The sequence below is a fragment of the Pelobates fuscus genome, chromosome 3 (genome assembly GCF_036172605.1).
Source record: "Pelobates fuscus isolate aPelFus1 chromosome 3, aPelFus1.pri, whole genome shotgun sequence".
NCBI lineage: Eukaryota > Metazoa > Chordata > Amphibia > Anura > Pelobatidae > Pelobates > Pelobates fuscus.
Genome location: NC_086319.1, coordinates 222,441,521 through 222,468,135, shown reverse-complemented (window position 1 = coordinate 222,468,135; position 26,615 = coordinate 222,441,521). Strand labels below are relative to the sequence as shown.

Genomic DNA, 26,615 nt, shown 5'->3' with positions numbered 1-26,615 from the left:
CCTTAAAGATTTTGCCAAAATTTAAGTTTTGTTTATTTTTTGCAGACTTTTAAGATCAATCAAAGAAATAACATTGACACCAAGTCTGGTCTTGTTATTGCTATTAATACAGTATGAACCAATTCTATTGCACTTAAAGGACCACTATAGTGCCAGGAAAACATACTCGTTTTCCTTGCACTATAGTGCGAGAGTGCCCCCACCCTCAGGGTCCCACTCCCGTTGGGCTGGATGGAGAGGGAGGGGTTAAACACTTACCTTTCTCCAGCGCCAGGTTCCCTCGGTGCTGGAGACTCTCCTCTTCCTTTCCCCGTATCCTTAAAATAAAAATGTAAAAATATTTTAGATGCCGTTTAAGATTTTTATTTTTTTATTTTTTATCAGGTTGTATCCAAACTAGTCTGTTTTATTATTATTATGGTCATTTAATGATAATGTTATACTGTTAGTGGGCATATGGGAAATGATCCTTTCCACTTCCTGCCCAGCCTCTCACACAGATACTGGAGGAGCTGGGATAACACTGACTTCATCAATTACCCTATTTACGGCCATAATCCCTCTTTTCTACCCTAAGGTCCCTCTTTTCAACGAGCTCTAGGTTTATGATGGAGCTTCCCACCAATAAATTCGATTAAAAATCAACATGTGTAAATAAGAGTCATTGTTCTTGTTCTAAATTGTGTTTTAGGTGCATAAATTGTTATTAGTAAGTAATCTACAATTTCACAGAACAGCCCTGGCCACACCCTTAATCTCTTTTGCCATTTGAAATGTTGGGAGGTATAGCTGAGTTTTACACTATAATTGTTCCTGCACTGCACTGTCAAGTATTGGATGCAAACTTAACTACAGAGGACACTAGCCATGGCTCCTGTTACTTATCTCACCTCACCTATCCCACCGAAGCTCCAAAAAAGTCAGAACCAGCCCCTGTAGGCAGGTGCCTACACTTTCTAATGGGAAATCCAGCCCTGATGGGAGATGTAATTCAACAATGGCCGAGATCTATATTTTGGCCAGCCGTAACATTCAAACAAAACAAACAAAAAAGTTGCCTGCACATTATTCCAAATTAATTTGTAAATTTAAATAACAGGTTTTTAGTACCACTGCAGTAGCCATTAAAATGTAAGCTCACCTGTCACATCTAGGCAGTTCCCTTAGATTAGGCCTATGCTAACTTTTCACAATCCTGCAAAATCTCTAATGTCTCTTGATCAGGCATGTGTAGTATACAGCATAAAAAGCAATGGTCATCAAATTATCACTTCTAGTTTTTCTCAGTTATTATTATTATTATTATTATTACTATTATTACTATTATTACTGGTATTTATTTAGCACCAACATATTCTATAGCGCTTTACAATATTATCAAAGGAGGAGATTTAACAATAAATTAGACAATTACTAGAGCATGGACAAGCCCCTTAGTAACATCTTGTGTAAGAAAGGGGTGGATGCGGGCTATGTTTTTAAAGTGGAATCTACAGATTTTTTTTTAACATACTGGATGTGAGACTCAAATGTGAGGCCAGAATAAAGTATGATGCCAAGACAGTGCCCTTGCAAGGATGGACTGATGTGAGTACAGTATTAGAGGAAAGACAAGGAGCTCAGTTTTAGAGAGATTGAGTTTCAGTAAGCGGGAGGACATCCAATCAGAGATGGAAGAAAGTCAAGCAGTGACACGTTGAGAGGTCCGGGGAGGAGAGGTATATCTGGGTGTCATCAGCATACAGGTGGTAGTGGAATCCAAATGAGGTAATAAATTTGCCAAGAGAGGCAGTATAAAGAGAAAATAGAAGGGGACCAAGTACAGAGCCTTGGGGGACTCCAACCGACTCTCCAAATCGAGGAGGTATAATTAGAAAAGGAGACACTGAATGAGCGTTGAGAATTAGTATAGAGTAGTGCCCTTTGGATTTAGTTGCGATTAGGTTGTTAGTGACTTTAATAAGAGCAGTCTCAGTAGAGTGGAGGGGGCAGACGCCAGACTGAAGAGGGTCAAGGATTGAGTTGGAATTGAGGAAGCAAGACAGACTGGTAAAGACAAGTCTTTTCAGAAGCTTTGAGGAAAAAGGGAGCAGGGATATGGGACGATAGTTAGAAGGGGAGGGTGGGGACAATACCAGAAGAGAGCAATTGAAGGCACAAGACAAAAGGAGAGAGATCTGATAAGGTGAGACGGGATAGGATCAAGCGGGCAAGCGGTGGGTCGAGAGGAAAGGAGAAGCGCAGCCACCTCATGTTCAGTAGCCTGGGAGAGAATCTGAAGGGTAGGAAAGGCATGACCTAGGTGTGGTTGAGAAAGAGAGAGGCATGGTGGGGAGAATTCTTTCCTTAGCAGTTAAATCTTGTCAGTTAATTACATTTATTAAAACGTAATTTTTTTTTTTAATGATGTAGAATTGGTTAATAAAAAAAAAAAAATTAATATAACTATTTCAGGTAGCTGGCAGCCATGTTGGGTCAGACTCTACTGCGATCTGACCAACTCCTGTTCAACCTATCTTGCCTTCTGCAGCAAGTTCACACAGAGCAACCACAGCATTGCCCTGTATGCAATTCTAAGCAGCAGGCAGCCCTGTCTATGTGTGAATGTCGAAGGAACATGCTGTGAACAAACATATAATAGACTATTTTTGTGTTCTTTTTCAAATGTTGAAGGGGCTGTAGAGGAGACAGAGCCAGAGACTTTGTTGCCTGCTGCTTTGAAGTTCGTACGTAGCAATGATGTGATTGCTCTGTGTGAACCTGCAGATGCAGGCAAGTTAGGTTGAGCAGCAGTTGGTCAGACAACCGTATACTCTGACCCAACCTGACCACTCAGCCAGATAAAAAAAGGGATTTTGGTTTGGTTTTTTTAATGTCCGTATACATCATTTAAAAAAAAATAAAAATCAAATGGTCATTGCATTTAATGTAATTACTTTAATAAAAAAAATGAGAATTGGAAATTTGATGACCATTGTCCCTTTAAAGGTTAATGAAGAAGCCCCACTATGTCTTTGTATTTTGGGACGTTGCAGGGATATTTTATTAATGCTATTTGGCACAATGGGATGTGTTGGAGTATTGTGTGGTATAATACTAGGGGCCACAGCATCCTAATAATAATAGTTTGACCTTTCACCCACTGTTCATTATGGCATAGGGCAAAAATATTAGGCAATTAATAGGAGCATCCCCTGGGCCTCCCTTATTTTATCCTATTCCAACACAAAATATGGAGAAAGGAGAGAAAGTGAGCAGCTTTAATTTTGAACCCATCACAAATGGTAGGCATATTGAGCTTGGGTATGGTGGACAGCAGAGGTCTTGCTTGTAGTTTGAGGGAGTACAATGAAACCTGTCACTATGATGCTTCTTGTTAATTGGACCACGATTGTTTGTTTCTATTTATTGGTTGACTAAATATTTACATGGCCAGCAGGCATGTAAATATCAAGTCCTATACTATTAGCCAGGCCTCAGAGGTTATTTGCCACTGCAAGACTCAAAAAGAACATTTCTACTCACCCACAACATATAAAATATTTGTGTGTGTCTACAAATTTCCACTAGCCACTGGTGAGTAGAAATGTATCCCTGGTAAGTGTGCTATGGACTCTCCGTGTTTGCCGTGGTTCTTAGCATTTAAGGCCTGCCTATCCAGTGCTTAGTGAGTAATCTTGAATGCTGTATCTCAGACAGTGGAAGTATTTATTTTTTTTCATTTGGGTTAAACAAAATGTGTAGGTTTCTCTGTTGCATACAACTTTCTATCTCTTGTTCTAAAGATTAAATAACTTTTGAGATACTTATATATCACTTTTTATGAGCATAGTGATGTTTGCTGGTACCTACTGGGGGGGGGGAAGCTTAATGTGCTTATCGTGTCCTGCTTCTCCCAAGCCCATTGCGACTTGCCTCACATTTGTTGGATGCCTTTAAACCCCAACGAATGATATAATCATGCAACCATAATTATTTTTTTGCATGTCCACCAGTACATAAAATAAATCTAAAAACCTGTAGAATTTAAACCTTACTTTCTTGTGCTCTTTATGCTATACACTTGGACAGAGGTCAGAACACCCACAGGTAAGTAACGTTGGCATTCCATACAGCTAAAAACCAACATTTAGGAAAAGCCAACCATCCATTTTGTAGCTGACAATACTGAAGAAATAGAAGTCCTAATTTGTGGTCAAGACCAGCGATCCATATAAGTATTACATTACGAACAAAGCGTGGATGCTAGGCCTTTGCACATTTTAAATATTTTTGTTTGTTTCTAATTTTCTATATTTAATGTTTTTGTTTTTTTTGTTTTTTTTTCTACATTGTGTGCAAAATATGCAGTATGTGATTTTTCTAATAACAAAGGCATTCAACCATGGTGTTTTATCAAACAAAAAAAATCTTTTTTTTAAGTTTATATGTACTCCTTTTTTTAAGATCCACGGAAACATTCTTGGCCCAAATCCAGAGGAAGTTTCTGCCATTTTGTACTTTACAAGGAAAACAAAGACACAATGGATGCAATCAATGTACTCTCAAAGTTTTTAAGGTAATTGGATCATGTTAAGACTGTCGTGAAATGACGTTAAGTTAGATGTCATTAGTTGCCTGGAGTTTCTACTTGTTTATTTCTTCATTGATTGAGGGTAAAACATGAGAATAGTAAGATTGTGAAAAACCCTTCAGTGTTGCAAAGCTAGTTCATACTAAATAACTAGCTGGCCTGCTATTTGCTCATAATGGCCTTACTGTCTCTACCCTGCACAGATAAACAACATATAATCTATTCTAAAAACAAACTGGCACATATAACATCAGAGAGAATTGTGTGTTGTACTAAGGATGAAATACTTCCATGGCTATCTAGACCTGAAACAAGTAGACTCAGTGAGTAAGTCTTTATTAGAGCCGTTTCGTCTGACTTGCTAATATCATTCAAATACATGATGATATTTAGGTCTGTGATATTGAATGAGTATAAACCTACAGGATTATTCACTAAAGTGAGATTTCAAAGTGAATTTCAAATGTAAAGGGTTACTCCAGCCACCATGACCACTTCTGCTTTTAGGAATGGTCATGGTGGTAGGAGTCTGTGTGGGCAGTGTTTCCGCTTGAAACACTGCAAATTCAGTTATATTTGCTCTTGTTGAGCCAGGCCATTATTCTAGGTTGTGTAATGCGAGAGTTCTGTGCCGAAAATGGATCTGTCATCCCTGCTTGCAGGTAACAGACATCCGCTTGCCTTAGCCTTCATCTTCCCTCCCACTGTTTTGTGTTTGTACCCTATCCAAGCCCTTATTCCCTCCCATCTCTGGCAGTAAACGAGGGAGGTTGGCAACCTTTTTAGGTTTTTAAATGGGAGGCGAGGTTCAGAGTATCTTCACTGATAGCATAGCTGACTTAGAGAATTTTTAAACTTTATCTATATTCACCTTGAATTCTCACTCTAGTGAATTGGTTAGTTTTTACATTGTACATGTAGAAGCTAAGTTATCATCATTTTGAGTTTATACCCCTGTCTCACTGATTGTCTTAGCTCAGACATTCAACGTTCTTTTAACATGAAAAATGCTCAGTGCATATAATTAGAACTGGGAATAGTATTTTCATATAACTTGAAAAGCTAAACTTGTTTATGCTAAAGAGCTTTTACCGCTGCAACTTTTACATGATGCAACTGTCAATGTCAAATATAACCTAACACGCAAACCTGAGAAATGATCGGGATGAATGCAGGATAGCAAAGGTAAATCTGGAAAAACTGCAAGCTGGTAACTCCAAGTTGAAGTCAGGAGTACAGAAAGCAGAATAGTCAAACAAGCTAAAGGTTGGTGCTAAAAGCGAACATGGAAATCTACAAGCACTAATGGGCCCAAAAGCCACAACAGGGTGTTGCAGAAATGGAGAGAAGTGTTTTAATAGCAGTAAAGATCTCTCTATTGGATGAAATTCCTGCTCCAGAACAGTGACGCCAGGTTGATGCCCTGAACACCAGCGCTGTACAATGATGCAGGGATCTGGTTTCTTTATGAGAATGGTCTTTGATTTAGCAACAATATTGACGCAGGAGTGTCTTTAGTTGGTGGCATCATTCATGGAGTTCGACCCGGTGTCAATATTGACCCAGGATTTATGCGCAAGCTGAGAATAAGGAAACCGAGGAGGCGCAATAAGGGCAGGTATCATCACAGCAACTTTTTAAAAAGTAATATTTTATCAGATGCGCTCTTTTTTTTTTTTTTTTTTTTTTCAATTCTTTATTTTATTGAGGCATGTGATTATGGTGGAGATGCGCTCTTTTAACAGCCTTCACATAATGCTAACTATAAAACATAAGCCAATTTTCTGCCTAGCAGTTAAAGAAAGAAGAAATGGGATTTCAGTTTGCTGCTACTTCCCATATATATACTAACCATTCCGTACAATATGCAAACTAAAATGTAATGTAAATGTTTAATTACCGTGTTGTACAGGGTTGTAATGTAATATAATCATAAAAGAAGTTAAAGCAATAGACATTTCTTCTCTTTGCAAATCAATTTATGAGTAATTCCACAGGTGTTCTTTTAAGATAGTGGGTGGTTTTATGCTTTACGCACAATGTAAATACTGATAAGGTAAAAGTCCAGTTAACTTTCTGTTTGTATTGGGGAAAACAATGCATTTGATATATATACATACCTGTATTGTTCTTAGAAATGCATTGTTTTGGCACGCTTTAGGAGCTCCAGCTAAGACAGGCACAAGAAAGCCACGATCGAGTGACCCAAAAGTCTTAACGGTGAACGGTGACCATAATCGTACACAGCACGACGAGAGCAGCTGAATGGTATCGAACCGGCACCGGTGCGCTGCAGACAAACCTGGTCCAGCTATGCGGCCTAAACTCGAGCGAAGTCCGGGACCCTGGGGAGATGGCCGCCCTTCCGCCACTGGACGGGCTCCCGGGCGTGGACACACTGCAGCCCTGCTACCCCCCCCCCCCCTCTGGACCGGCGGGGGATATCCCGGTCCTCACAGGGGTTGAATAGCCCCATGCAGCAAAAAATCCAAGCGACACAAACCCTGTCCATGAAGGACCACCAGGGCCAAGCTAAAATGGCGGCGCAGAAGCAGCGCAGAACGAGGCATGAGATGCACAAGCCACCCGAACACATAACAGTGTTCTTTGAACAGCTTCGCACGTACCTTTTGGGAGAAGTACAAGGCCAAGAGACAGCCCTTCCAACAAGCGGTGAAAGCGGCGGCAAAGTGGATCCGCCCGGTGGTTCGACGCTACCTGAGGGGAAATCCCCCACGCGGCCCCTGTACAGCCTCCCGCAGGCGACCACACATAAGCGAGCCCTCCATGAAAGCGACGTCTTCTAAGACATCACCGAGCCCCCTTCTCAGCACCCAGCACAGCACGATCCGGATTTCTGCGGTCACAGCCACAAAGAAAGTATCAGAGCGGCTACACACCTTTCTGAGCGGGGAAAACGAAGGGTCTTTCCCGTTATGGGAGCCAGCTGAACGGCCTCAGATGTTTTACCACACTGGAACTGTGACTCATCTCTCCCTTGGGCTGGACTGTGCTCTGCCCTCGAGGGCATCGGATGAACTGAGCCTGGAAAGTGGGACTCTCTGGGACTAACAACCAAAGAGTGTTTTCCTTCAGACCGCTTATTATTTTTTCTGTTCACGTTATTATTTTCTTTACCTTACAGATGATGCTCCCAGCAGCCCTGATAGCCGATATACCAATATTCGGCCCTTGATTACTAACGCCTTCCCTTACCACTCCAGAGGGGCCTCCTAGGGGGTTAGTGTTGACAGGCCAATAATAAGTTTGGAGTTTAAATGTTACCCTCAGTGTTTTAATGCTCCGGCACCGCTGGCCTCCCTGCTTGGCCTTTACTTAAAAGCTTAGTCAATACCCATGTCTGGAATGCGTAGGACGGCCATTTTGACTCACAGGCTGTACATAGCAATGCCATACAGGACAGGCACTTAGGGAGAATAGCGATGTTGAGGCATATTATAAACTATAGGCAAGTTATAGATCGTACTTATTTTTGATTCTACTGAGCACCTCTGACGGGCTATACGGTACCCTGCCTTAAGCTCTTTATGTCATGGCCCATATATGTATCTTGGAGCCGCATTAGGTCACTAGCTAGCCCTATCTAAACTTAAGCTTAACTAGCGAGGCTTTATACACCTGAAACCTGGCATGATGTACTCTAAAAATTGATGCCAAGCATATCTTAACACAAACAGTAAGTTATGTTCAGCTTGTTAATACCGACAGTGTTCATGTCAACATTGTGCATACACCCTTACTAACATACCTGTTCCTGTACCTCAAGCGACGCAAACCCAGCAGATTAAATTAACATTATTAACCCTAAGTTTGTAACTCGCTTTAAATAGTCAAGCTACATATATATTTTTCTGCCTTACAGTTGGAACAGCGTACGTCCACATATTTAGTAGGGGCATATAATACTGCTTACTGAATGTTTTTTATTTAATCAGCAATAGTCGCTCTTAATATGTTGGTACATCTCCTTTCGAGGAATTTTCTGTCATAGAGCTTCACTGATAATCTCTGTAACCACTCATGCATTCTCTAACTGATCAGTCATAGACAGAGGGACATTTTGAAGTTAAACGTAAACCTGTAAAAAGCAGCGGTGGACCCGATAACCTATCCCTGCAGTTAACAACGTGTAACCAATACTTTAACGTAAAAGCTGTTTTATTAATTAATGTAACGCAATACATGTCTAAGCTCCAGTGCTTTATTATCTACTCGTTTACCCTAGCTTGCTAAACTAATAACCATTAATGTTTACTGACCTGTTAATCTCATGTTAATTTAAAAAATATGTGCTGTATTGACAACTACTACGACTTGAAATATTATGCAAATTGCCTGCAGATGCTGTCGTGGCTATGCACGCTTGATGTAAAATTTCTGCACATGAAAAATAAAGAATTTAAAAAAAAAAAAAAGAAATGCATTGTTTTCCTCAAATGCAATCAGTAAGTCACTATGGTCACAACTCTAAGATTGTATATAGATCTATATCATCTTAGAGTTGTTACCATAGTTGTAAAATAATAATTAGAAATTAGGCAGCAGATGAGGAGTGAGATCATCTTTATCAAAGGATTTTTATATGTCAAAGTAAAATGAAATGTTATTACACATTATATTTTGCATTGTGAATTGATTTTTTTTTTTCTTTTATTTGTGAAATATAGAGTGAAGCCTAATATATTTTCCTACATGGGAACCAAAGATAAAAGAGCTATCACTGTCCAAGAAATTGCTGTTCTCAAGTAAGTAGAAATAGTGCTGGTTGGCTGAAACATGGCACGCTCATTGTAATTGGTCTGCAACAAAACTGATGGGAAGTGTACACTTCACTAATGCATCAAACAGTGACGGATTGGCAGTGGCAACAGACACAGGTCTGTTATAGTTTGTTGTACAGACTCTGACCTTGGTGTATAACAGGACTTCAGTCAGTCTCTTTTTTTTTTTTTTTTTTTTTTCAGCAAACACATTTCCATAGTGCGGTTATCTCTTTCTGCATGTGTTAAAGCCTTGCCTTCTGGTGCCCTGCACAGGATATAAGAAGAACTACATATTTAATGAAGAAAACATATAAACAGACCCTTACAAGCTATCTCAGATACATTATTAGAGCTACATACCTAAGGGTGACTAGGCCTGCCTATGGTTGGACCAAGCCAGACTAATAGTGTAGCAACCTCTGGCTCTTTCATTTTGAGAAAGCTTCCTAACACTATGACAATATGAATGCATTTTCTATCCTATGGAACACCGCATGTGTCAGTGAGCAGAACAAGTGACCACCAAGCATGTTGTCACCTTTGAGGTTCATATTTTCTAGCTTTAAAGGAACACTATAGTCACCTAAATTACTTCAGCTAAATAAAGCAGTTTTAGTGTATAGATCATTCCCCTGCAATTTCACTGCTCAATTCACTGTCATTTAGGAGTTAAATCACTTTGTTTCTGTTTATGCAGCCCTAGCCACACCTCCCCTGGCTATGATTGACAGAGCCTGCATGAAAAAAAACTGGTTTCACTTTCAAACAGACGTAATTCACCTTAAATAATTGTATCTCAATCTCTAAATTGAACTTGAATCACATACAGGAGGCTCTTGCAGGGTCTAGCAAGCTATTTACATAGCAGGGGATAAGAAAATCTTAATTAAACAGAACTTGCAATAAAGAAAGCCTAAATAGGGCTCTCTTTACAGGAAGTGTTTATGGAAGGCTGTGCAAGTCACATGCAGGGAGGTGTGACTAGGGTTCATAAACAAAGGGATTTAACTCCTAAATGGCAGAGGATTGAGCAGTGAGGCTGCAGGGGCATGTTCTATACACCAAAACTGCTTCAGTAAGCTAAAGTTGTTCAGGTGCCTATAGTGTCCCTTTAAGTTTGAAAATAAACGCCAGCGGTACAGGAACCGGTTTAACATAACATGTTTGTTTTCATTGGGCTGCATTGCTATTCTTGTCCTGTCTATTTTATACATCTCCTTCTGTTATAGAGTTAGACTGTGTTTATCATTACTGAGTGCAAGATTTTGTATTGCATAAAATATCTTTGTTTCTGCTTAGGATTACAGCTCAGAGACTTGCTCATCTGAACAAATGTTTGATGAACTTCAAATTGGGAAATTTCTCATACCAGAAAAACCCACTGAAATTAGGGGAACTCCAGGGAAATCATTTCACTGTTGTGTTAAGGTATGTTTTTTTTTTTTTATATTTTGTAATGTTATTTAATTGTGGATCAAAAAGAAGTAAAAGTTGGTTTATTGGATGCTTGTTTATTTGCAATTGAACATATAGTTTAAGCATTATGAATATAATTTAAGTAAAATAATAAAGACAACATTTGCAAACCCTAGGCATTACAGACAATATGTCAGCATGGTATTATTGGAAGAACATTCCATCATGGCATGGAATAAGGTCTGCATAGACCAAGTTATTGATGCACCTTGAATTTGTTGTAAGTCTACATGGATATCTGGGTTCATCTGACATCCCCTTGTCATGAAATCTCTATCCAGGTAAAGGAGTGGCACTTAAATGATATGTCCTGTCCAAAATCTAGTGTGGGCAGAATTGAATATGGAGTAGTCAGAGCGGGACCATGCTGCATTGGAGGGCCAGGAACGACCTGCCATACTTAAACAGGGCTCAAAATGTCCATTTGCCATAACCGGTTGGCAATTAGAAGTTCCCCTCTAGTGAGTGGATCATTGGCCCTCCAGGCTTGCAGTGGTGAGTAACTTTTAAGCTAGTAGTGTAGGGCTTGAAATTTTAAGCCCTGCTTAGACTTAAAATAATATCAACATATATGGCGTATTGTGATACATGAGATTTTGGGGTGCATATATGTATTTATGATGAATGCTAACTTATTGATATTGTCAGTTGTCCATCTTGAGCTGTGATTCATTACCAATACTAGAGCTATTTAAGTACATCTTATCCTTAAAGTGTCTCTCTCTCTCTCTCTCTTCAAAGAGCATGTATATGTCTGGACCCACGCTGTATTGTTATATCGATTTTGAGCAACATAATATCCATATTTGTATTTATAAAATATAGTACCATATTCAGACTGTAAGCTGCTAGTACTAAGGGCTGAATTTGCAGAAACAAAAATCCAAATGTCTTAATCCCCTATTTAAAGGCCTGACTGCCCTTATTGTACCCCCACTTCTACAATAATGGTCTGTAAAGTGTTTTTATGTTCACAAAAAGTCCCATGTGTTTACTAAGCTGTTAATGCCATAGCTACATTCATCTGGTTACAGGCTAGCTGCAGATATGATACCTAAACCTAAAAAGAAATCAAAATAGTAAATATTAATAAAATGGTGATTTTGCCACATCCTTCCTGCTGCTCATGTTTCTTTCTATACAGCTTAGGGCCCTGATGGCCTTTTGCATAACCATGCAGTGCTTTCTATTTTATTATATCATAATTCTGACTCATAATTCTGACCCTTAAAAACAACTGCACTGATTATTTGTCTATGTCCTGGATCTTAACTTTCAAAAATTAATTTTACCTATATTGTATAATACAGCATACCGTTTTGAAGTGTTGTTGTTTTGTTTTTGTTTTTGTTTTTTTATAACCTCAAAAGAACTGGCAACAATGGATGCTGCTTCTTGGTTCTCACCTTAACAGTTACTAATCTTTGAATCCTTTTGTAGAAACTTGACATTTGCAAATGCATTAAATAAAGTATCACTCCTGTGACTGTCCTATTCACCTTTTTTTGTAACTATTACTGTATCCATTCAATTATCGTTTGAACCCAACCCCAAAAACTGCAGCTTCATTGCTTTCTGTGCCAAATAATTCTAACCATAAATAAGGATGGAGATACAAATTTAAAGGACCACTCTAGTGCCAGGAAAACATACTAGTTTTCCTGGCACTAGAGTACCCTGAGGGTGCCCCCACCCTCAGGGACCCCCTCCCGCCGGGCTCTGGAGAGGGGAAGGGGTTAAACTTACCTCTTTTTCCAGCGCCGGGCGGGGAGCTTTCCTCCTCCTCTCCATCTTGATCGCGACGTCATCGGCTGAATGCGCATGCGCGGCAGGAGCCGCGCTCGCATTCAGCCGGTCGCATAGGAAAGCATTTACAATGCTTTCCTATGGACGCTTGCGTGCTCTCACTGTGATTTTCACAGTGAGAAGCACGCAAGCGCCTCTAGCGGCTGTCAATGAGACAACCACTAGAGGATTTGGAGGCTGGATTAACCCTCATTATAAACATAGCAGTTTCTCTGAAACTGCTATGTTTATAAAAAAAAGGGTTAATCCTAGAGGTACCTGGCACCCAGACCACTTCATTAAGCTGAAGTCGTCTGGGTGCCTAGAGTGGTCCTTTAAGTCACAATACATAAACACTGCAAAGGATTACCAGGGCAGGATCAATGTATTTGTAGTATTTGCATGCAAACCTGTGTCCATTTACATTGAAAAAGAAAGAAGTGTTACTAGGAAATTAATGTTTATTAGTTTTACCTTACAATAGTAAGCAGCAGATAAAATTAAAAAACACAATTTCCTAATAAATGTTGTTTATTAGGAAATTGCTGTTTTTAATTGTATCTGCTGCTTACTATTTTAAGATAGAACAAATCAAAGTAAAATTTTGTTCTATCTTAAAATACTTTTTTGGGGGGAGGGGGGGATTTTATTTAAGGGTTACCCACATTGTATTATTTTATTGTTGATCAAGCTTAGTGTCTTTCAAGAAAAATAATTCCTATTTTATATGCATCTCTTGCTAAGAAGCCAATATTCTTGCATTTCTTCTTTATCCCATCACATTCTATACAATTATATAATTTATCTTGGTAGAAATATCACTGGGACTGACGAACAAGTGGAGCAAGCCATGACCTCTCTCAGGGATATTGGATTTATTAACTACTATGGGATGCAGAGATTTGGGACCACAGCTGTTCCAACGTACCAAGTGGGAAAGTATGAAAACACACCTCTACAGTATGAAGCTTTAAAAAAATATATATTATTACTTAGAGAGAGAGACTTAAACTGTATCATGTTATGTTTCAGAGCTATTCTTCAGAACAACTGGAATGAAATGATAGAGCTAATATTAAAGCCAAGACCAGGAGGTATGGACTTTATATATTTTTTTATTTCAAATGTATATATCCTCTTAGCTGTAGGCGTATCCTCCAATATAGCTGTAGCTGTAAGTCTATCCTCCAATATAGAACAATATGCAATGAAATAAGAGGACAAAAATGGAATATAGTGTAGAATGTCATATATTGATTGGAGGAAACAAAAGGAAATGCAGTTTCAGTACAGAGCTAACAATTAAATCCAACTCTGTGCACCTGGGCTTTCTAATCCCTGTCTGTGGATATGCTGTGTGTTTCTTGATCCAATGGGAAGTGGTCCAAAGGCAATTTAACAGAAAATGACACCAATATAGTCTTCTAAATGGGGTGTACACTTACATTTTTGGAGCCTTCTGACAGCTCCTAGTTTATATAACCATGAAATCGTATAATTTACACTCGTGGGTATATATGGTAGCAATCCTCACCTTGGTATTCTGTGGATACACAGAAATAAAATATAGTAGGAAATGTACTCACTACAAATAATGGTTTTGCTCAATGCAGAGGATTTTCCAAGGTGATATTTCCCTTCTCCTTGTATCTAATCCGTGACCAGAATGGAGAGAATCTAGTTTGGGTTGTTCCAGTTGCCTTCTTCGTTTTACTTCAAACGCTAGAAACCCGTCATTCAGTATTTTCTTAAATTCCATTTCATACTGAATGTTTTTTTTTTTGGTTTTTTTCGTTTTTTGTTTTTTTTACTTTTGTTTCCTCCAAACTGTTTTGATCAAAATAATGACTTTTAAAAGTGATAGTAATCTCTGACTTCCAAAATATATGGGACATTGCTGGGTTTGGGGGATGGACATTAAAGAGACACTATAGTCACCTGAACAACTTCAGCTTAATGAGATTGTTCAGGTGAGAACTATAGCTCCCTGCAGCCTTACTCATGTAAACACTGTATTTTCTGAGAAAATATAGTGTTTACATTGAAAGCTAGGAACACCTCCAGTTGCAGTCACTCCGAGTGAACCAGAGGGACTTCGGAGTTGATGGAGGCATAATATGCCTCCATCCACTCAGATCTGCTGTCAGCAGAGCACAGGGCAGCACTGTGCACAGCATCCAAACATTCAGTATCTCCTCCCTCTGCATGCAGACACTAAACTTTCCTCATAGAGATTCATTGATTCAGTTCATATCTATGAGGAGATGCTGATTGGCCAGGGCTGTGTTTGAATCATGCTGGCTCTGCCCCTTATCTGCCTCTTTGTCAGTCTCAGCCAATCCTATGGGGAAGCACTGTGATTGGATCAGGCTACCACATGTCAGCAGACTGCTTGTTTTTCTAAGTCTAACAGCATGCAGATTTACAGCTTCAGGCTTGAATACAGTAAGATTTTTACTATATTGATGGGGGGCTAGATGGTGGTGTTAACACTATAGGGTCAGGAATAAATGTATAACATAAACTGTATGATTGCATTTAATTGACACGTGCTATAGACACTATTTAATAATTGTACAAAAAGTGTGAACATGAAAATAACGCGAGTAAATATTTGCATTTGTTGGCGTGATTTCAAGTAGAGAGCTGCTAAACTACCCAAAATAATATGAGTGCAATAACGTTGTCCTGTGTTCATATCTCAAATATGATTCTGTATCTTCCAGAAACCTGTGCGTATAGAATATTACTGTACTTCGAGAATGAAAATAAAGACAAATAGGGTGGTCTTCTTTTTTGTTAATGGCTGAAATTCATGTTGAAATGCCCTGTTTTGTAATTTCCTACTTTTGAATAACATACAGTTTAATGGTAATTTGTATATCTAGCATTGACAAATTAGTAGCCAATAAACACAATGTTATGTGTGTGTGAGAAACTGTGTGCACAGAAATTATTAGACAATCGACACTGTGATTGGTGGTAAAACGACTGCATGAAAATCTCCAAAATTACAACTTGTGAATAACCCTGATTGTCTACTTTTTACAAATATGCTGAAGTTTTAGAAATATTATCTGATGTTAAGAGGTATAGAAAAAAATTCCTAGGTAGGCACACGAACCAAATGGCAAGATGACACTGTCTCTGTAATTTCCTTCCCACGCTCCACAAACACAGAAAATCGTTCTGTGGCATTTATGTGAACGCTTCTATTTATGTCAATTGACTTATCTAAATGTATGCCAGATTTTTACCAGACGTTTGTATAAAACATGTTTTCTTGCAGCTGAAAAAGGATATCTGGTTCAGTGCAGAGAAGAGTGGGCAAAAACACGAAACCCTGATGCGGCTCTCAAAAAACTACCTGTTAAACGATGCGTAGAAGGTCAGCTGCTTCGAGGACTTTCAAAGTATGGCCTTAAAAACATAGTTTCAGCATTTGGCATAGTAAGTACAATTTTATTAAAGCAACACTCAAACAAGATTTCAATTGAATTGTGACACTTTTATAAACTGACCTTGTTACACTGCCCTGGCTGTCAATCAGAGAACAGGTCCTCTTACGTCATTGTTGTTTAGCTCAGTGGAACTATATTAAATAGGCAGCAATTGCCAAGAGCACTAGCATTGCAAAGACTTCACATTGAGCTGCATTGGGAAGTCTGTGATCGGACAGCCACAGAAAGTCTTGGCGGGGTTAGAAGGGGAGGGCTTGCAAAGGATTCAGACAAGGGAAGTGCAGGTTTTACAAGCTGTTTTAGATATATCTTCATTGAAAAAGCAAATAATTAAATCCATGCATGTTTTTATTGTGGATGTGTCTAGTAAATCGTGAAATCCTTCCCAAAAGAGTGGAAGATGTTATAGCTGCAAAGGGGAGGACCAACTACATAGTAATGTCAATCTGTTTAGCACGCAGAGTCATAAAAGTTCCTGTTGGTGTAATGGTCAGGTGTCCCAGTACTTATGTCCATATAATGTCTGTATGTATCTATCGATCTAAATGCATTGTTTTGTTCTTAGGGTAACCAGCTTTTCTTTGCTTTAGATCCCTAGGAATAACCGTTTAATGTACATACATAGTTATCAGAGCTATGTGTGGAATAACATGGTGAGCAAGAGAATAGATGATTATGGGCTTAAAGTTGTTCCTGGGGACCTGGTACAGAAAGGAGGTAAGGTGTTAACAAACAAATGACCAAATACGTTGCAGAATTTTTGCAGGTTATTTTTCTAGTGGTGGTTGCCATCCTTTGCTAAGAATTAATATTACAAATACACAGCACCACTGATGGCTAACTTAGGAATTGCTTTTCATAAATAGCTACATTGACCATTTTGGATATTTTAACCCGTTCAGGACCGTCATCCGAACCATCCTCTTGAGGACCGATGACTGTCCTGAACCGTCATAACGTTAATATTTATTTACCTGATTGCCGTTGTTGCTCCCGGTGTGGGGGGGGCTTCCTGACAGCCCAGGCAGTCCCCCCTCGGCGAATTAAAACCCTGCAGCCATGTTATCGCTCTAACAGAACGGTCACATGGCCGCAATAGGTGTCCAAGTAACTGGTTGCAGGGGGACTGCCTGGGCAGTCTCCCTGCATGTCTAAAATAAAAATAGTTAATTAATAAAATTATAATATATATATATATATATATATATATATATATATAGTGTGTGTGTGTGTGTGTGTGTAACAAGGGGGGGTTGACTGCACTCACCTGAACATGCATAAATGGGGGTGCTGCTGGGGGCCAAGTTATACAATACACAAGATCCAGTACACTCACCTATCCACTAAACAGCAACTTCAATGTTGAAATCAAATTCAATGTTGATTTTTTTTAATTTTTTTTAAACACCTAATCTAGGCAAAAATAAAAGGGTTTAGTTACATTATATGATCATACATTGCATTAGCCTGCCACAATGTCAATGTACCCCTTCTTTGGCAGTGCCTACACTAACAGCCTAATGTCTGCTCTTATGAGATTAACCCACTTACTTGGGAAAAAATTCCATCTGAGGCTCTCTGCAGATTCTTTATTTTTGCGTGCATTAAATAACAGGGATATGCTTGCAATGTTACAACAATTTTCACTGGTAGGATGAAATACATACATAGTTAATCAGTTGCGTAGCATTGTTATAAGAGCACATTTTCTATAGGGCTTAGAACTAGTTGTATACAAGCTTAATTTATGTGTCTTTCGTGGTGGATGTATCGAGTCTGATGTAGAAGACTGATTGATTGGTAGGTAAATAAGGGTAAGTAGAGACTTTCAAAAGACTATCTGACGAGTTGAGCGCCTCTGCCTGAGTTGCTTAGATTATGCTTCATTGAGGGTATATAATTAATAGCTAGGGTGTTGAGGAGGACATGAGAGGTTCATTAGTCAGAGAGAGCCCCTGCTGCCTAGTGTCGAAAAGTGAGTGGTGGTGAGTGTACCCTTTACCTTAAAAGTGATTACTCCTAGCCATGGAAGTTGCGGGCGGGGGTGGGGGGGTTGGGTGGGGGGGTGTAAGAGAGTGTGGACGTTGCCATACTTGGCTTGTGCCGTGCCCAGACTATTCGAGGTGAGCTGCGCTATACATGTATTGACTATTGCATAGTGTTAAGTGATCATATGTTTAAAACAAGGAGAAATATTAGGATTAAGAAAGAGGCAACAAGTAAGCCAAAACATTAGGTGAGCAAGAACATTTTAGCAGTCCTGAGACTTGCAAAGACTGTGCCGGTGTATGTTTCTGCCGGAGGGTTCAGATGCCTTGCGTCGGGCTGGGCCCTAGAGGCAGTCTTCATTCCGTAGCCTGGTTCTGGGAGTTCCTGAACCTTGGGACAAATTTAGTAGCATGGTCTGGGTCCCAATTGTCCGAGGTTGGTCCCTGGGGCGGATTTGCAGCATTCGGAGTCGCCAGTCCCAGGGTCACCAGTAGCTTGGGAGCGTCGTCCATTGAGGTGAGTGTCTGCTGCGTTCCGTTCCGGTGCACCACCAGGGAGCCGTTAGTCCCCCATCTATAAGTGATGCCAGCAGATCTCAGGTCACTGGTGAGCGTGTGGAAAGTTTTTTGTTTTTTTTTGTTGTTTTTTTTTTTTTGCCAGATGAGGGTGGCTTTCGTGAGGTCCTGGAAGAAGTTCAAGGTAGCACCCTCGAACGCCAGTGGGGTTTTACCTTTAAGAGCCGACATGATCTGTATTTTGTCCTGAACTGTTGGACATTTGAGTATCACGTCTCGAGCCGTGTTTGATGGTGCTCTTGCCGATGAGGGTAGTCTGTATATCTCAGCTGTGGCTAGTTTCTTTTCTGTGGCTTGAGGTAGAATTGTGGCCAGCAGGCGTCTGGCGTAGTGTGGTAGTTCATCAGGTGAGGTTTCTGCTGGGATGCCCCGTATTTTTTTTATTGGTGCGTCTTTGCCTTTCCTCCATAGCTGTCAGTTGTGCTGTCATGGCTCTTTGTTGTGTCCATTTTTGCTGTAATGATTCCTGAAGCTCGGACAGGTGGTCCTGCAGGCTCATGATATCTTTTTCGGACGCCTTTACTCTTTCTGTGATTGCTTTGACGTCTTTCTTGATGGGGGCAAGTTCTGCCGCTAAGATTTTATGAAAGTCTGTCAGCAATCTTTTTAAATCATGCCTGGTGGTGGGGGTCATGTCAGCTGGGTCGTCCGGCTGTGTTAGGCACTCTGTTTGAGTGTCCATGGAGGTTTCAGGCACTGGTTGCTCCTGGTGGTGAGTTTGGGCTATGGAGCGCGGGGAATCAACTAGGCTGGTTTGGGCCTGCGCGGGCTGTTGAAGCATGGCCCCGATGTCCCTGTTGTCTGACGGGTGTTGCGGTCGCTGTGAGCAGTGTCCTATGGTTGGCATATAGTCAGACTGGTCTGTTGCCGTTGGGGAAGCTCTGTCCCACGCTTTTCGTGCCGCGGAGTCGCTCAGGATTGCCTCCAGGCCTGTGTATGTCAGCGTGGGGTAGGCCCTGAATTTCTGCCTCCGCTTGGGCTGGTGGGATGCCGCAAAGAATGGCATCAATTGCCTTGGGGTGGGTTAAGGGGTCTTGCTGTCCACTTTTTGTGGTTGGATGGGCTTGGGATAGTGTGATATTTCTCGGATTTGGTTCTTTTCTTAGAGGAGCATACAGGAATGGTGTCTTGTCAGGTTGATGGTCAGGCTCCACCCCCCCATGTAATCAACTTTTGAAGCTTGAATAAATGGCACATTTTTGGTGTGCACTTGGAGTGCACTTCCAACAAGGTATTGTTGGTATTGATATATATATATATATATATATATATATATATATATATATATATATATATATATATACACACATACACAAAATTCCATAAATAATTTCATAAATCTACACGTAGAATTCTTCAAATATATAAATACACTGGCCAAAATTAGCGTTCATAATAGAATTTTTACATTTTTAACACACACACAAACAAATATAAATGCTAACTTTGGCCAGTATTTGTGACTAAAGTCTGGACATACCCCATTTTGAATACCCTGGGTTGTCTACTTTAAAAAAAAATATGTATGTGAGGTGTGATTCAGAGATTTATGACACATAATAGTGTTACAATGTTACTATTGATACATTTTAAAAATATATATTTTGAAACAGCAATTTCCTATTTGTACTTATAGCCCTATAGCTTGCAAAAAAGCAAAAAGACACGTAAACACTGGGTGTTTTTAAACTCAGTACAAAATTTTTAATCTATTTTAGCAGTTTTTTTCATTAGCTTTTGTAGATAAGTCAACGATTTTCAAGTAAAAGTCAAAAGCCATGTTTAGTTTTTTCAATTTTTCACCATATTTGTTTTTTTAAAGTAAATTATATGACATGATAGAAATAATGGCATGTAAAGGAAGCACTTTTTGTCCTGAAAAAAAACAATGTGTGGGAACAGTAAATGAGAGAGAGGAAAATTACAGCTAAACACAAACACCACAAAAGTGTTAAAACAGCCCTGGTCCTTAACGTACAACATGGCCAAAACAGTCTGGTTCTGAAGTAATATCTACTTTTTTTTTTTTTTTCATAAACATTGTTTGTTTTTATGTCAGGCAAAACATCTTGAAATGAAAGAGGAGATTATGTTGTTATTATTTATTTACTTTAAAGCATAAATGTTTTTCCTCCAAAAATATGCACAGGTAGCATTTCTACTTACTATTAAAACCATGTCAGGGTAAAAAAAAAACAAATAGCTCAAACTAATGGTTAAAAAATCAGCATCTCCAGCTCTGCTACTCTGACTAGCATTGTAAGCTCAGTATATGGAGTCAGAAAGGATTTCCCTTCTTTTTGTGGCATATTTGGCCACAGCTTCAGATTTGTTTTTTTGCCTAGTTTTGGATCAACCTTTTTTTTTGTAAAGGTTAAACTCGATTGGCTTGTGCCCTTTTTGAAGCTAGATTACTATGTAACTATGTATTGTCACAATCCACGTTCGTGTTGTCTGTGCGACAATAAAGAACACAAAACATCACATGAAGCATCTCTGGACTTGGTTCTTTTTGTATGTGCACTTTGGTTGCCCACTGTGATCTTGGTTGTCCCTGATTGAAATGTTTGTTGTGAGTACCAGGCAAGTTTTAAAAGTGAGTTTTGAGGTGCGGATTTTTTCATTTTTTTCTTCCTTCAATAAAAATTTCGAAATTATTTAAAAAAATAAATAATAGTTTTTAAGAAGGAATTTGTCTTTATTTAAGGTTGCTTTGTGACATGTATGCCGGTACACTTTAATACACGGAAAATTTTACTGGTTTTATGTTTGTGATTTAAAGAAGGAGGTGAGAAAGTGATCCTGTTACTTGTAAGGTAAAATATGCACACACAGGCAAATGCAACCATTCTTTGTGAAATCGTGTTAATTTGGGTATTTGCCTTTTCAGCCTCTGTTGTTCCATTAGAAGAGAGTGATATTGACAGCTATTCCATTAATGATGTTGTGATGCCATTGCCAGGCTTCGATGTCATCTACCCTAAGCACAAGAGTAAGTATCAAAACCTTGTAATCTTTGCAGATGCCCTGAGCTTGAAGTAAGATGGCCTTACCTACTCCTCATCCTTTTTTAGGTATTGGCAAAAAAGGATACTCAGTATATTTGTTTTCCTCTACACTAACCACTAGGCATAGGCAACCTTTGGCACTCCAGATGTTTTGGACTACACCTCCCATGATGCTTTGCCAGCATTGTGGGTGTACACGCATTATGGGGGATGTAGTCCACAACATCTGGAGTGCCAAAGGTTGCCTACCCCTGCACTAGACTAATCCTGGTTAATTGTTGGGTCATGGGGAACCCAGTTATTTGAGGAAAAAAAAAATATATATCTTGATAAAGACCTGAGGGTTCGATTCTTTCCACACTGAATAAATAACCTCAACAAGTCCTCTGGAGTGCTCTACTTATTGCTTGTATAGATATATATATATATCTGTCCGTAAATTGCCCCTAAGTTTTAAGATTTTTGTAATCGCACATGCTACAATTAGTACTTCTCCTCACTGTGCATTGACTTTGTGTTCATATTTTCTTTCATCTTTTAGTTGCTGCTGCATATGAGGAAATGCTTGCTGCGGACAATCTCGATATAAAAAATATGAGACATAAAATAAAAGATTATTCTTTAGCTGGAGCCTACAGAAAGATGGTCATCCGACCACAAGATGTCAGCTGGTACATATTTTTAATATGACTAAATCTGTGCTATTGAGACCACAACGATCTAATCTCATATAAGTGTAAAAGATATTGAATGGTGCTTTACCTTTTGTTTCTGTGATAGAAGTGAAAGTTAAATAGTTAAGTGTCCCTTTAAAGGATTTCTTTATGTATATGATCGTATTCCTCTTGATGATCTATAGCCTGTTAAATACCACTAGTGTATGTAACAATATTAAAGGTGTGAGAAGTGTACGTGAAGATTTGGCTGCAGAAAATAGTACATATACATCCGATGTCCCTGTATTTGTCATTAGTACCAGTAGATCACCAGATATTTCCTTGGTACTAGAAAAATCACTATTAGGCATTTTCGTTGTCCGAAATCACTGCTTGTAACCGTGATGCCCCACTATATCCCCTGTGTTTAATATACCCTCTATATTGAAAGTCTTGTAGGCCATTTGTCCTACTAGAATATATAAACTTATTATTGGAAAAATATATGCCCCCTCCTTTCTTTGTACAGGGAACTGGTTGCGTATGATGACCCTAAAATACCTCTAGTCACAACAGATGTGGAGAAGCTGGAAGGAAAGCCACTGCCGGAATTTAAAACAGGTAAATGTACTCTATTTGAACGCTTATTTCATTTTACTGATCAATAATGTAATATGCAGTATGTCTTCATAGAACAGTGATTTTTCATCTTTTAAATCTACTGGTTAATGATCTGTTAAGATAACTATTCACTGACTTCGGCACAATTTATGAATGATCAGTTTTTGCCTATTGCGTTTTAGATTTGTGTCAAGTATCGCTAAATGGAAATTACGCCTTTTAGTTTTTTTGTTTTTTTTCTATTTTTTTTTTTTTTTTTATTCTTTTTTTTCGTGCATAGATTATACAGGTAACATTTTTCTAGCAATGCCACAACAGCTATCGCCAGGAATTTAGTAGGCAAGTAAATACAATTGTATGGCATGAGTAACTGTGCACATTTTTTTATATATGTATGAGGAGAGTGGTTAGTATAGCGCGGTTCTAGCGTGAGTATGAGAAACTATGTTTAGATAAAAATCAGGTTAGGTAGCTAGGGCTAGTGTGCGTCAGGTTAGATTCTTGTTAGGTATAAACATGCTATCACTAGGGGGTTAACAGTCTGATTGCTATCGGCACAGGCTGATCAATAGAATAACATACATAGGAGAAAATAGGAAAAAAACAATGTCCGCTGAAGTGCTTGTCTTTACATGAGTGTCCGTTTATCAGTTGGTACCCAAGTGTATCATGAGTGTCTCTGCGGTCGCTTAGCCGATACCAACAGGTGGGAGGCTGCATATGTATAATAGCCAGAGTCCCTGTAGCCTTGTGTGGGGCCCTGCCCAACTTGGGTGCTGATGCGCTCCTGCGTCTCACCGCTCTACGCCTTTTAGTTTTAATGTGTGATTATTAGAATTTCCACCTGGATTGCCAGATCTGTGTATTTGCTAAAGTCAAATGAAAATGGGACTGCTTAGCCCAAGTTTTACCTATTAAGAGATATTCATATTCTGTTGTTGTGAACTGCATTTAAGTGGAGTGATTTATTTAGCAATCCAAGGTGAACTGCACACTTTATTTTTAAATAAAAAATGTTTAGAACCTCTACATCAAGGGGGCCTTAAAGGTAGATCCCCAGATGTTTTAAAACTACAACTTCCATGATGTCTTGTCATTCTAAAGGCTTGCAAAGACATGAAAAGCATCATGGGAGTTGTAGTTCTATGAAATCTGGAGATCTACCTTTTGGGTACCCCTTCTCTTCATGCTAAATAGTTGTAGCTTCAGATCCCCTGTCTCTGACTCCTTACACCTGTTACCATTAATGTCCAGGTCTCTTCTCTTCTGAATACTCTGTTCCCTTGGTTACCCAGCCTCAGTCCTCGATGTGGTCTCTGTAACTATCCCCACATCACTTGGTTTCTTTCTCTCTTTAAAGGTCTTTACGTCCCTCATTTCCTTTGCACTTAAATCGCTATTTGCAGCCTTACTTCATTGTGTATCTGAAAGGATGATATAATCATTGATATCCATTGAGTGCTAGAAGCCAACTATGTCTGTCCATGAAGGCAGCCTAGAGTTCTGCTTTGTAGTCCTACACACCTATTTCATTTTAAGAATTCAGGCAAGTAAATACATTTTTGATCTGATTTGTACAAACTGTATCGTTTATGTATGTTACAGATGGAAAGTATCGAGCACTCAAGATGGAATTCTCCTTGCCTCCCTCTACCTATGCTACCATGGCCATCCGAGAAGTACTTAAAATGGATACCAGCATCAAGAACCAGACTCAACTGAACACTGTGTGGCTGCGCTGAGAATCTTCTATAACCTCTGCCATCAGTTTTAACAGTTTTTGTTTTTTGTTTTGTTTTTTTTGTATCAAATAGATGTTTTATTATATGGTGAAAATACATCTGCCTTTTATCATAAGTAGAAAGGGTATATTGTACAAATGTAAGTATTGTGTAAGTTTTGCAAAATTGGTGTTCTGAGAGATTTGTTAATTAAAAATATGTAAATGTCTTCCCATCTAATGAGAGGCATATTAACTGTTTTATGTCATATGGTTCCATAGATTTTTGGATACTGTCCTTAATTAAATCTCTATTCAAAGGACATACTCGGTGACTGCATACAAAATAAAATACAATAGAATGGTTGTGAGTGTGGGCTTAAACAGGGGAGTTTGTTCAGTTAGCCCAGAATTTGGAATCAATGAACTGAAAACTGAATTGCAAAATTTAGTAGAAAAAACTTGGAAAAATGTATCCAATGCTGCTTTAGTCAACGCTTGACTGATTTAACTTCTGTTTTGTAATGTTGGTTTTCAATTCACTCCAATTCGGTGTTTAGTGAATAAACACCAATATATAGCCAATCTTGAAATGAACTTGGGTAAAATACAGTTGTTTCTGGAAGGGAATCATTTAAGGGAATGTTCTGTATGGAACAATATATCACATGCATGCTAGTAATAATAGGACCAGTAGCAGAATAGACCAAAGGTCTGAGATATGTGGATATGTATAATTTGAGCTAGTTTGCCATTTAGTTCCACATGTCGATTCCGATTCTCTCAGCAATGTTATGTGGTTTCTACAGAGTCAACATCTGAGCATTAGCCAATAGTTATATAGGTGTGTGTGATCCAAAATATATTCATATTGCTACAAGTTATGGCTTGAAAAGACATCTTCATATTAGGTTTTATAATTTATTTATTTTTTCATTTTTAATGAAAGCACAATTTACCTATATCTATAATAGTTTTCCGATAATAGTGTGCCAAATCACATGTGAAGAGTGTTAGATCTCATATTGCCCCAGCCCTTAGCAGCATTCCAAATTGATTTTAGCTTGGTTTGCTGACCATAATTAGTTTGTTCCGTTGAAGTATTGGAAATAAATAATTACATTTGTAACCATGGTAAAGTCCAGTAAACGAGCTTATGATGTTTGCAATTAATAGAAGCGCTGTAGTGCTCCCATAATAACGTTTTTTTTGGGGGGGGGGAAAGTATTCACGTAAAATCACTGTGAAGAGGCATCTTGTTTTTTTAGAGTGCCTCTTCTTGCTTTGGTTCTGTTGCTTATTTTAAATGAACCAGATAACAACATTTCATGCAGTGGGTCCTTATTACACAACCTAATTCAATGTCATGTGGAAAATTGAACTGGCTGCTTCATTTAACTTTGCCATGCCTTATTTTACGAGTTCATACACATTAAAGGAACACTTCAAGCATCACAACCACTTCTGTCAGAAGTGCTCTGGTCCCTACCCAGGGTATGTAGTTAATTTGAGAATTTACCCAGGTAAAAGTCAGGCACCTGTCACTGCCTCTTACAATGAGTTTCCATTAGCTCCACCAAGCTTTGTGGCATTCTGTACTTACCCTTCGAAGTCACAATGGCACTCCTGGCACCCTAGACACTACAGTGGCTGTACAGGTTATGTTGCTTCGAGTGTTCCTTTAAGAGTTGTAGGACATGCATTTTTGTCCATAGTTCAGTCTCACATATTTCTTTAAATAGAATAGTTGTTTAAAACAACCAAAAACTAAATACACAGTGATTTAAGATGAATTGGTTTAAGTATTAATTTGTTGATTCTCTGTGAAATGCGTTGTATACCGATTTTGAAAGCCCTTTGTGTGATGGCGATCACTATGAACAGCGCAGGCAAGCTCTGGATAGCCAACAGTACTGTGTCTTGCTATATGCCTCATAAACCAATCAATCTGAAAGATGCGTGGCCCT

At 39.0% G+C, this 26,615-nt stretch overlaps 1 protein-coding gene across 2 annotated transcripts in view; it reads left to right on the top strand.

The window, feature by feature from the left end:
* The window catches only part of PUS7 (pseudouridine synthase 7), a 49,327-nt gene extending 23,752 nt beyond the window's left edge, over positions 1–25,575 (top strand). The window contains exons 6-17 of one of the 2 annotated variants that reach the window (XM_063448129.1): positions 4,072–4,089; positions 4,447–4,558; positions 9,262–9,339; positions 10,657–10,785; positions 13,432–13,557; positions 13,651–13,712; positions 15,908–16,068; positions 16,670–16,796; positions 21,534–21,635; positions 22,193–22,322; positions 22,837–22,928; positions 24,534–25,575. In XM_063448129.1, coding sequence (XP_063304199.1) covers positions 4,072–4,089; positions 4,447–4,558; positions 9,262–9,339; positions 10,657–10,785; positions 13,432–13,557; positions 13,651–13,712; positions 15,908–16,068; positions 16,670–16,796; positions 21,534–21,635; positions 22,193–22,322; positions 22,837–22,928; positions 24,534–24,670 — 1,274 coding nt within the window. In that variant the 3' untranslated portion in view covers positions 24,671–25,575. The remainder of the gene's footprint in view (positions 1–4,071; positions 4,090–4,446; positions 4,559–9,261; positions 9,340–10,656; positions 10,786–13,431; positions 13,558–13,650; positions 13,713–15,907; positions 16,069–16,669; positions 16,797–21,533; positions 21,636–22,192; positions 22,323–22,836; positions 22,929–24,533) is intronic. The other variant, XM_063448130.1, reaches the window with a different exon arrangement.
* Positions 25,576–26,615: the final 1,040 nt, after the last annotated feature.